The following is a 12,999-nucleotide window of genomic DNA, read 5'->3' on the forward strand; positions in this document are numbered from 1 at the left end:
CGATAAGTGCGGTGTGACCGTACCTCCATCACGTGGTGGCGGAGAGAATTCGAGTAACAAAAGAACCGCAAATTGCGCGGTCACTTCATTGTTGTGGTTTCATGCCTATCCGTATGGTTTGTTCTGATTTTACGTAGTCAAATCCCCTGAAAGCAATTGGGGAGTGACCTGCTTTTGGGGGTTGGGGAGGGGCAGGACTGAGAAGTTAATTAAAACTTAAAGAGGAAAGGGAAGTCTGAGGTGTGAACAAGTCTTGGGTACTCCATTCGTTGGTCTTAATTTGTTCACGCTCTGCGTTCCACACAAAAAGAAGAACATTTGATGTGGTTCAAATGCTATTTTGATGTTGCATTGTGTTCCATGAAGTTGTAAGTCCACAAAACACTAAGTAAAACGAAGTTCAGTCTAGAGAGCCCTGATTTTGGCTGTGATCAATGGCATCCGCGTTGGTGGGGCGTCTAACAGGGTCGTGTCATCAGAGAGGATTCCCCTTCCTCAGGTAACCATGGTAACAAATAAACTGTAACCTGCAGTCGTTTTGAAGCAAAGAATTATTTATGCTCCTATAAAGCAGTCTTAAGATAGTCCTAATGGAATGAAAATGGAGGTGGCCGGATGATTTTTTTTATTACCATGCACTAAATTTCATTAAAATATGTTTATCCCTTACGCTGTCAATAAACTTCAGGTTTATGAACGTTTCTAAAATCTGTGTATGAAACATAGAATGTTTAGAAATACTTCAAATGTGCTTACGTTTTGACATTCCCACCATTTGACTCCTACTTTCTGAAAGGCTAAAATGTTCTTTCTTACCGTCAGGATTTCTTCCTTACGACGGTCTAACTAAAGATATTAATCCGATAGGTAAAAAGTATTATAAACTTTTTTTTTAGTAAAACTGGCAGTTATCGGTTTCCGTAATTTTGTTTTAAGCCTACACACTAAACAAATGTAACCCGATAAATCCTGATTTTTATTACGCAGAAAAAAAATCTGACCTCGTTTGCACTTGACATAGTTTTTGAACACTTGAATGGCTTTCAGCAGCTGTTTCTGCCGTAATTTCTCTCTTAAGCTAAAAACGGTTTTGTAAGTTGAATAAAGCAGAAATTCGGTTAAGATAGAATAAAATGGAACCTGGCTTCAGATTGAATACTGTTGGTACTTGAAATTGCGTCAGCGTTTCGGGGTTTTTGTGTTTTAAAAGTTATATAACGCTGTCTATACCAAATTTTATTAGAATGATAAATCGAGGAGGACGAGATGGGTGGGGCATGTAGCGCGCATGATAAAGTGTGTACAAGGGTTTGGTTGGAAGTCTGAATAACTCGGCATAGGAGGAAGATGATATTGAAAAGAATTTTGCGGAATTAGAGTTGAAGGGCGTGATTTTCATTCATCTGATTCAGGATGTGGACCGGTGGCGGACTCTAGGGAACATGGTAATGAACATTCGGGTTACATATAAAGCGGGAAATGTCTAGACTAGCTAAGCATAGGCCTAACTGATAGCTTCTCAAGGGCACTACTTCGTGCAGTTAGTTTCTTATTTTCACCGAACCTAATCTGTGAAGCTTCTAATTACACACATTTCGCAATCTTCACTTCTACTGTCTTAGGTCCAAATATTTTCCTTGGCGTCCGGTTTCAAAATTGTTTTAGTCGATTCCCGTCACTTAAGATGAGGTAACATAATGCCTTTTTACTGCATTAGATACTTCTATAGAAGTCGGTGCAAGGAAGTGGATAAATGGTGCTCCTCTTTATAAATTTCAGAATACAGAATTTGGCATGTAACTGCCCTAGACCATCCGCAGTTATAAATAACAATACACGCTATTTGTTAGTGACCACTTCTGAGTGCATCAACTTTTTCTACGGACTGCAGTACCGGAAGCCATTAGGGCTTAGGCAAGATTAGATTCTAACGACAGGAGACGCTGGGTAGAGTGAAAGCCATTAAGAATGGCGGTGTCCTTTGTTAAGTTAATAGCACGATTGAGTCACGTCTTACCTCTGCAGTCCAACGAACCAATCCCAAGAACTTGAAAGGGAGGATTCTCTATCTTCTGAAGCTAACGTCTTCGTAAATGTACTAGATGAACTGAGCTGATTCCGTTTCCCAATCCTCTTCCTTAACCAAATAGTTTCTCCCCCCCCCCCAACAATAAATTTGATATTTCACACAGTTTGAGGGTCCGGGGGAGGGGGGGTAGAAGCTACAAGGACAGCAGAAAGCGTTATTTCAGTTGTCGCCACTTTATTTTTATTTTCATGTTGTGAACTTGCATAAATGTGAACATAAGCTTGGATTTATGGCTCTAAAACTCAAGTTACTTACATTCAAGTGTGGGCGAAATGGAAGAGAGACCATTGGGCGTCATATTCCAAACGTTCGTTCGAGTAGTAAGCGAAATCCATTGTAGGGTGAGTATGGTACAGCAAGGTTGTGTTACCCCCCTGTCAGTTAAATGCCAGATAGGTAACCAATATCATTACACACACGTCAGGACAAGTAGGGATAGTTATGAACCACGATAATGTGTCTGAGCTTGGAGAAACCCTGCTTGATTTTAGATCAGTTACAGTCTATGTTGGTGCCATCTGTGATTAAGGCTCCGTCTGGTAACACATGTTCTCGTGCATCTGATCACCATCATGCACCAAACAGTTGGCAATATTGAGATCTGAGGCCCCCACGGCGGTGAGGACTTGCAGAAGCCCGGAAGATGAAACTAGTGTGATACTACGAAACGTCATGTACCTAGAAGTCCGCAACCCGGAAAACAACTTTGTTTTCCTTTTGCCTATATTTCTCTGTAGCTGGATGTCCAGTTGGTTTGACTTTGACTGTTGATTCGGCCCACACCGTCACATTTAATGAAGTAGCAATAAAATCTGGGCGTGATGTATGCGTGCTAACTTGTGTCATCGCTTGCTTTCAGTCGAAGAGCTGGTGTGCCTAGCCTCGTGGAAGGACGGTTCGACGCGCTACCTGGTGGGCAAACTTCATCATGCCATGGCGCACAGCGATGAGGATCGCTATCGCTGCTTCGTGTATGAGCGCAGTCAAGGGCAGGGCCGAGAGAGGCGCTCGACGTACGACGTAGCGCAATCGGGAGATGCCACGTGCAACGGGCTGCTCTCCGCCAAAGAGGGCTCCAGGACAATGAGGCTAACAAAGGGTGAGTAACGAAATTAACAAGGAGAGAAGCTGGTCAAGAGATTTTCTGTCTTTTTAGGTATAAACTGTTAATTGCCCTTTCACAAGAGCCCGCCTCTGGTTCATATCTTAGGCCGTTTGAATCCAATACATACTCTCAGGAGTTCAAAGTTGCTCCTGGAATTTCCGAAGACGTAATTTTTATTTTTGTGCGACTAACTGGTTCGGTAGCCTAAGTTCACGCAGCCGTCCTCCATGCCAAAGACTCTGTACCCGCAGTCTGAGGAGTAAGCAGGGGGGAAATTATAAAGACGAAGAGCTACTTTGACCCAGAGTAAACACTTGCATGTCATTGCCTATGTCTTCAATACAGTACTTAGCCCACTTTTCAACTAATTCGATAAGTCAAATTGTCATCCTAAGGCAGGGGTTTAGAACCGCCAACCCATCGATGTGTTTTGTACTAATCGTGACAGTTTGCTGATGTCAAATACTCGCTTCGTTATTGTCTTCCGTGTATGGTAATGATTATGTCTGTTAGCAATTGTAGGCTCAGGCACAGTTTAACCATGAACGTCAAATCAAGAACGAAGACAGGTCTTTCTCATGAGCACGTAGACGGATGCATCTGAATAACGACAACAGAAATTAGAAGTGGTGTTCAAACAATGTTCAACACAAACAACGTCAAATATCTCATTAATGACTGATTTTTAAAACAAGTGTATTAAGTGAGGTGTGAATCTGTTTGTTGGTGGGCCCTAATTTTAATTAAATTTTTATGAAATTTTCGTTAAATGGTTCTCATTTATAACCATGCAGCTCGCGAGCAGATAAGCAAATGCAAATTTGACCCTCGATCTGGAAAAGTTTGAGAACCCCTGCGCTAAGGTACAACTGTGTGAGTAAGACATTTAAGCAGTTAATAACAAACATCACAAGGAAAATAATGGCGTATGTGCCGATCTCAGGTCTTCCGCTACATAATGCAGCAGCCGTCCAAACTATGGAATGAGGTATTCCACGAATTCCATGACATCAAATCTCATTTGAAATAGGAATTGCGTTTTACCATTCGCATGACAAACATAAAAGTTGATATTCCACTGGCATTTTGCTTATAACAAATACAAAAATGATGAACATCAGCGCACCGTCATATTCACCTTCCCTAAATGTTACGCAACTGAAAAAGGCTGTTTTATATTTCAAAAACCATACAACCATACCAGGGCTGAATGAATTCATCTACTCGTAGTTTAGTATGCAAATAAATCTAAATAGGACCTATACAACAAATATACAACATTCAAGTAGGATTTGAGTTTCTGACGGTGGTAAGGACAAATATGGCTGTCTTCTGGGTTGTAGCGCCTTGAGGTCTGGTAGAAGGTTACCAACATTTCAGGGGTCCTTGCTGCCTCCATCATCATGAAGGCAGCAGACCTTCGTGAAGAGAACGTATTATAACTCTACGCCATGTAGGAAGTTGGTTGGTGGGAGCTGATTAAGCCGCCGAATTCGTGGACCCTCGAAGTGTATCGCAATAACCCAGAATCGTTCGGAAATTTTATTCATCTGGAATCCACGGATCTAAAATAGCATTGTGAAACCTAGTGTAATTTGGACACTAATAACAATGTAAGTGTAATAGTTTTATTTGTCCTGAAATTAGAAATGTGTCAGGTGACGCGTAATTTTACGCACTCCAGTTACATTTGAGTTAAGAGTTGCAACCTGAAAGCATAAAGTCGGTGTAAGTGAGATTTAATTCATCTTAAAGCAGTGATTAGAGGTACGACGTCTCGTGGTAATGCTAAATAAGATAAATATATAGTACAAATACCTGTATATTCTTATTTGAAACAGCAAACAATACCAATTAAATATTAATTAAAACTAACACGAACAGCGTAAATAGAGAAGCGAACAACAGACTGTGGACAGGAAATCGTGAAGGGCAAGATATTTCCAGATAAAACTGCTAACGACCTGTGTGCAGAACTCATCACAGTAGGAAGATAGCGACTGAATGTGCGGAATTGAGAAGGCGGGATAATTGTATGTAGGATTGTCAGCAGCCTCCTTCATTGTAGATAAAATTCATTAGACCCCACTAATTAAGTAACTCCATAAGACATTATTTCTCCAAAGGCTGATAATATCACCGATGATCAAGACTTTCCCCGTATTTTATGCAACGCGAATGTTTATTATCGTGATCACAAGGGGTCACCACTGGACCTTATCTAAAGCCAGATTAATCCAGTCCACGTCATTACATACCATTTTTCTTTAGATCCGTTTTGAAATTAAAGTCCATTATATGCTGAGGTCTCCCAAACTGTCTCTTCCCTTAGGGTTTGGTGACTAAAATTGTCGTATACATTTTAAATATTCTTGACGCTCTTATGTCAGCGCCTAAGTCACCCGCCTCATTTTTATCGCCCTAATAATATTTGGTGAAGAATACAAATTATGGACTCCTTCGTTATGTAGTTCCCCTCTTTCAGGGGCAGCTGTTTTCGTCAAATTACTCTCAGACTGCTACGTGGGAAGCGTCTTTTGACGTTTACAAAATGGCTGCGCTTTCATTTTCTTTGTGTTTCTTTCTTTTGCAGTTCTAAGGAGATGCATTACATGCCCTCAATTTTCTTTCGACTTCTACGTCTAAGTTTAACAAAAGATAGATCTTATTTTCATTAAGCGGTTTATGTTACCTATCCAGCAGAAAGGTATGTAGGAGACCTATCATTAAGCCGCGAACCGAAATATTTTGCTTTGTTGAAGATGAGTAACAAGTTAGTATCACAAAACTATCTTATATTTGTTGTACCTAAAAAGCTAGTTAGTCTAATTAAAGAGGTTCAAGTGAAACCTCTAGCAAAATTCGTGTAGGTAAACATTTGTTCGTTACCTGAAACAGGGAGACGCTCTTTCGCCTCTGATTTTCAGTTTTGCCCTAGAATATGCCATCAGGAGAGTCCAAGAAAGTCAAGGCGGCTTGGAATTGAATGGAACACATCAGGTTTCGGTCTGTGCTGATGATATTAATTTGTTGGTCGATAATATAAATACTTTAAAAGCGAACACAGAAACACTTTTAAGGGTTAGTAGGGATGTTGGTCTAGAAATAAATTCGGAAAAGACGAAGTGTATAATCATGTCTTGGTATCACAATTCAGCACAGAACCAGAATATAAGGTTAGCTGACGATTCGTTCAAATGTGTGACAGAGTTCAAGTACTTGGAGATGACACTAACAAGTCAGAATGACATTCATGGCGAAATCAAGAACAGTTTAAATTCAGGGAATGCTTTGCTATCATTCGGTCCAAAATCGTTTGCCCTCCCGTATCGTATTAAAAAAACTAAAGATTAAAATAGACAAAAGTGTGATTTGTCAGTTTTTCTGTATGGGTGCGAAACTTGGTCTCTCACTTTCAGGGAACAAATATATTGAGGGTCTTTGAGAACAGAGTGTTAAGGAGGATCATGGAAAAAATTGCTTAATGATGAGCTTCACGGCTTGTATATTTGGGTTATGATATCCATGTTGACAACTTTGACTCATGTCCGTTTAAAGTGATCATATTGTAGTCTCATTTAATTCTTGTTTCGATTTTTTGTTTTGAGTTCTACAAAATTTCATTGGAGTGTCACACAACACTATTCAATAAGGTGTCTGCTCTTCACTTCGCGAATCGCTCTCGTGACATGGCAGTTTTAAAAAGTGGTAGAATTTCTAGGTCAACCTCCTTTCCTGCGTTCATCTGCTTCCGAGTGTCAATCGAAACGTGGAGCTTTAATACTGTACACTCAGCAACTTGAACTGCCGATGTAATTTCCCTCAGGACCCGGTGTGCTGGAACAACTTAGATGTTCCCATGTATTTATTATATATTCGATTGCAGTTCATAATACTCATAACTGTGTTATGCATTTAAATTGCTGGACATTTGGGATTCTGAGCATGGAACTACTTGGGTTTTACAGAACTTTGTTTCGATTTGCAGGTTTTAATTGTTTGGTGTAGTTAAAAATGTGATTCTGGTATAGTAGTCTGCGGCGATAAATTTAGTGTTCGATGTATTCACTAATTAGGTGGTTATACATACAGGTCATTTAACACTCCGCACCCAGTATTACCCTTTTTGTCTATGAATGAATACATATGATTTTTTATTTTTTATTTGTAATAAATTATGACAGTCTGTTGTGTGGGTATTATTATTTTCCATTCGTAGTATTGTAATGTGATCATTATACGGCATGAAAACAGAACTAGCAATATCCATAGCTGAGCATAATAAATTATTTTAAAATGTTAATAAATTCAATTATGTTTGACCAACACTAACAAATAGAATTGGAATTCGTGATGAATTTGCTTGAAGGATACACTCTATAACCCTTGTTATTATTCAGTTTAAAAGCTGTCGTTTTTTATCTGCTTCACAAAGCACTGAAGGCCAGTATTTATAAAACAAAAACAAAAATGTATTAGTAAGTTTACATCTAATATATATTTTAAGCGTTTTTGAAACAAAGGTCCACGGAAAATATTTACACGTAAGGAGGCTTAAGTAATATAACCAGTTTAGGATATTCAGTCACGAGAAACTGCTTGATTTGAACGTGAAAGTGCTATTAGGATACTGTTACCAAGGAAGCTTTGATGTTTAAGCATGCAGCTAAGATGGGAGAGACAAGAAATGCTTACAGAACTTTGGTGGGAAATCGTTTGGTAAACAGGCACTTTGAAAACCGAGATGAAACTTGGAGGATAACACTAACGTGTGTCTTAGTGAATCAGGTTCTCTGGCTCAGAAGTAGACGGAATTGAATCTTAGTGTTCAGTGGCTAGATTTTGTGTTATTAATATTTAGTAATCGTATTCTACTACCAGAAAATAGTTAAATGTGTAGCGTGAGTCTCAGATCAAATCTGACAATAGCATAGATACTAAGTTGATATACTGTAATTATTTATTTAAACATTACTGATTACCAACTAGATAACCCAGTTCATAGTATGAGCTGGCTGAATGTTTCACTAAATTGTCTGAATGACTAATGAAAATAAATAATTAAAATTTGGAAAATTTGGACTATATTCATTATCAGAGCAAAACCAAATAGCAGCTTTGTGTAGTTTTTCGTTTCAGGCAAACAACAGATTTAATAAATTTACGTCGTTTTCTTTCCAATGCTTATTTTTCAGACTTCAGTATTGTGCATTTCAACCAGTATAATAGCCATGCTTTACACGTGCTGTCACACTTTTAAGTATTGCAAACTGCCGTCGTAATTTTAAGTAAACGTGTGGGAAGTGAGAGAGTTGCTAGTTTCTGCATTGGCCAGGGTAATATACGAATTTAAATTGACCGGAGGTCACTCAACGATACTACATCACCTGAAGATGGCATTAGAATCTAATGAATGATCACGTATAACGAAATTTGAAGGACTGGTCGTGGACCATTTCAAAATACTGGTTTGTGTTCCAGCCGGGATTCTAACCGTTTTATCTTCTAATAATATTCAGAACTGTTACACTTTTAGCTATCTTTTGTGGTTCTCTTATATGATATTTCGCCCGATAAGTTTGGTTATTGAAGGTAATGAGCAGACGTGACCATAGAAATTAGTAACGTTGCATTTTAAGTTATTCTCTTCAAAAGAGAATAACAACAGATATGAACCTGTTTCGTGCTAGCTGTAGACAGATACTAGTTTCCTTGCTGTCCCAGTGCAATGTAAGATGTGGACTTTGTATTTGGCGTCTTATCCATTACTGTACTCATTCACAGTGCACCCTTTACGTCTGAAATAAAATTCTTTCTGATCTGCGCCATAAATATACTAATTTCTGTTACTTAAATGAAGTTTCTGCGCCTCCATGAAGGAAATATTTGACTGCAATGGGTTTTATGTCCTGTTTTTATTACGCAGGACAAATTGAACTTCAGATAACTTCCATAGAAATTCTGACAACTTTTGCAGATTTCTTAGTTTATTTTTACTGTTTTGAAATTTTTGTTATATTATTGTTTTCTTGTTCATTTTTTATCTGTCGGTATTGGCGTGGTCCTATTACAAATATAATAGGGAGTAACGTTTTTGAAAACAAAGCGAAATGTAGTTCTGTAAAATGTGCATTTTCATAATTTTAATTTAAAATAGCACAAATGACATCTGCTATAAAATAAGATCTGGGTCATGTGTACTAACGCTCCAAATAAGGCAAAAACCGCATCTTTCCACACCTTTTCGAATTCATTAATCACTAATTATGCTGTCATTTAGCGGCATGTAATCTGATTTATTGAAACCGTTGTTAATAAACCAAGAATAAAAAATACATCTCCCATCTATCTTATCCTCCTTCCTTGTTCTATACTTAGCAATATTTGTTGAATATTATAAATTATTAAGCGTCTTGTTTAGTTTTTTTTTATTTTCGGTTACTTCCTGTGCCTCAAGTCTGCAAATTGTCGTAACTTCGTAATTTTAACTTGCGTCAGTGCCTTTATACTTGCAACAATTCTTTTAGTTGGTTTCTAATAATTTGTTTCAAATTAAAATTTCTGTCACCTCAAACGGAGTCTGAATCCTGGTCACTGACACTTCTTTAGACCCGTCACTAGAAGTTCTTTCAATCTGTAACTCCCACGAAGTGGAAGGAATCTATTTGCAGCTCGCTGACATTAGAGCGTCAAAACCGTCTGGTAGGTGTCGCTGCAGAGCGTAGGTCCACTCCCGTACCAATATTAGTTGCTTATTCATACTCCTATAATAGTATGTGTTGTGGGTGGTACTGATTTTTATGTATGCTTGGTTTAAGCATAAATAAATAAATAGTGCATAAATAAATATACATTTTGTCATGTTGTCTTCAAAATTACTATTGTGCTTCAGATAAGTTTTAAACCCCTACAAAATGACAATCACCGGATTTACCCAACTTAAGATTTGTCTCTTTCCTTCTATTGATTCTCTAACGTAGTAGGCGAATTGCAGGCAACTTTAATCCTGTTTTATTCACATAAACTACTTACAAGTATGGGCCTGCGTTTCGGTAAACAAATACGTAGCATTAACTTCAGTGTTTGCTGCATTACTAAAAGGATGTGAACTCAGTTTGGAACGCGAGACCACCTCAGGAAGTCTGTATTTACAACTGATTACATAAACGTGCGAATCAGCACACATATTTATAACCAAGGAACAAAGAAAATAAGACGGACATATAAAATATTATTACGTTATCCACATTTTGAAAGTGATAAAGATAATTTTGACGCTGGCGGGGCCTAACTGTTGATCTGACTGCAGGTAGGCTGTTCAGAAATTTAGTAGATCGACGCCCAGTATCAGGTTAAAGTAGACGCCAAATTTAATTATAAAATATTCCACCTTGGCTGTAATTACAAATTCTTCAGAAGATACAGTAATGAACTACTTAATCTCTTTATGCCCATGGACATTAAGCTACCTTAATTATTTATCCAGACATTTTTAAGTTAGAATGAAGTTGAATCTCTTCTCCGTTGTGATTCCGTGTAGTGTTGTAGATTTTTAACAACGATATTTTTGGTTCATGAAAAGACAAGTTATTTCTTGACCAGCTAAAAAACTATTAGCATCTGAAAAAGGGTTCTGTCCTTTAAAGTCGAATTGTTAGTTAGTTGTTTACTTATGGAACCTCAAAATTGTTTTGATTTTTTCATGGTTGTTAATGTACCTCTGTTTTACTCGTACAGTATCGTTAAAACAGATTAATTGATGCCATCAATATCATAGTATTGATATCCCTTAATTTGTAAAAGAAACTCGTACACTGCTAGACGACGTTCTGCAAGATCGTTTCCTATTTCATAACCTTTGAGCATTAAAACGTGATTACGTAACGTGGATAATTAACCGGCTATGTGTCTTAAACGTTTGGCATCGGTTGTAAGTGGAAAAATACTACGTTCTGGTATGGACTGGAGTGATTAAAGCGAGCCGCCTGGCTGAAGCTTCAAACAAGCGTGTGAACAAGAATAGGAACACATTTTATGGATATTATTACACTAAAGTACCTGTAGGTGGTAGCCAGGTCGATCGCTAGTCACGCGAAGGATAGGAATATAATTTTAAGGTGTTGTAAAAATATATAACCCATGTCTTAAACATGTTCTAAGTTTCTCCGGTTTGCAGTTTGCCATCTGTTAAAATGATGTTTTATTGTTGTTGTTATGGGTTTTATAACATTGAGAGACCTGGAAGAAGGTGAAAAGATAATAAAATTAACCCTAAATAAATAAGAGTGTGAGACTGTGGGCTGGATTTCTGGATTCAACTGGTTGAGTATATAGTCTGGCGGCAGGCCTTTGTGAACCTTCAGGTATCACAAAAGGCTATTGCATAAGTGTGTGCGTATTTTTTCATTTTTATATATTTTATTCCAGATTGTTTTATTCAGAGATGGGAAAACCATACTGAAGTGAATTATAACAAGTATTTCCCGAATTTTATTATAAATGTATCTTTGGCTCCTTACTGTCGATTCCCAGTACGTCATTTGCGACAAAATTTTGAAAAACAACGTCCTCATATTTGAACAGAAATTATTGTTATATATCAACAAGTTTTTCAGTCTTAAGAAACATGAAGTTCTCAAAATTATTTATTTTATTTGGGAAATAAATATTATGGGATTAATGGGAAAAACACCTACATGTTGATCTCGATCATTAATCTTTATAATTATTTAACAGGTACAATATCATAATTGATCGAGTATTCCATATCATGTGCACGTACACGCCACATAAACCGACAGTTTGTATCAAACCAGTGTGCACAGTTGACAGGACATGATTCATCGTGAGCAGAAGAGTAATGCAGTATCAGATGCAGCTCTAACCAGCCCCCAGTGTTCAGTGTGTCAAATTTCAGTGTATACATTGTCGTGGAAATTGGGACAACACTGATAATTGTATGAATGAATAGTCAGTCCTCCGTTTAATTTGCTAAAGAATTGTAAATTATTGTGTCGCTTTTGAAGAACATATTTTTGCTCTTAATTTATAAAACTATTTAAATGTTTGTGATGTCAGTGAGGTGGAATTTGGTTAGTTTTATAAATGTATTTGTTGTGTTCCAGTGGAAATCATATTTTCTTGGTAGTTCTTTCTAACTTCTTGACATTGATAGACTTTACCTGGACGTCGTGTGAACTTCTGATAAAGTTTGAAGATTTTGTATTTTTATGAGATAGTAGACATAGAAAAAGTATAGACCTACATCTTGTTTGAAGAAAATGTAGTAATCTTATTTATTTCTAATTCGCATTGTATGTGCTTTGCCAAATTAATCTTATAGAAGATATTCATCCTTATGGGTCCAGTAATGCCCAGAGAATATGTAGGGTGGTTAAGATGAAAGGACTTGTGAATTTTCTAAACAAATTATTTGTCTAATGAATTATCACACACATATTCCGCAGTACAGTAGCAGCGAAGTGTGTGTATGGTTTTTTCTGTATTTCTGGTTCAGCCTGCATGGTTCATCCATCACGCAACTGATCGTGAAACATGAAATCATCTTTACAGTAACGCCCATTTGATGTCAGTAGTACATACTCGTAAAATAAACAAGAAACGCTGTCGTGTTTGGAAAGGGACAGAATTGTCAGGTAGCCTCTACATATGTCTCATATCCACGCGGCTTACAGTCCAACTGAGACTTGGAGATGAATGGCTTTCAAAGTCGTGGAATTTTCTCGCATTGGACAGCCGTGAAAAACTATCAGATTGACGGATTTCGTGACGAAGACCATACTGC

The 12,999-nt window shown here is 37.6% G+C and overlaps 1 protein-coding gene across 7 annotated transcripts in view; it reads left to right on the forward strand.

The window, feature by feature from the left end:
• The window catches only part of LOC110829529 (uncharacterized), a 475,337-nt gene that overhangs the window by 434,276 nt on the left and 28,062 nt on the right, over positions 1 to 12,999 (forward strand). For all 7 annotated transcript variants that reach the window (XM_087347254.1, XM_087347235.1, XM_087347251.1 and 4 more), the window contains one exon: positions 2,949 to 3,188. In XM_087347254.1, coding sequence (XP_087203380.1) covers positions 2,949 to 3,188 — 240 coding nt within the window. The remainder of the gene's footprint in view (positions 1 to 2,948; positions 3,189 to 12,999) is intronic.

The sequence above is a fragment of the Zootermopsis nevadensis genome, unplaced genomic scaffold (assembly GCF_977971745.1).
Source record: "Zootermopsis nevadensis isolate Lab colony 2312 unplaced genomic scaffold, Znev_1.0 Znev_ptg000001l, whole genome shotgun sequence".
NCBI lineage: Eukaryota > Metazoa > Arthropoda > Insecta > Blattodea > Termopsidae > Zootermopsis > Zootermopsis nevadensis.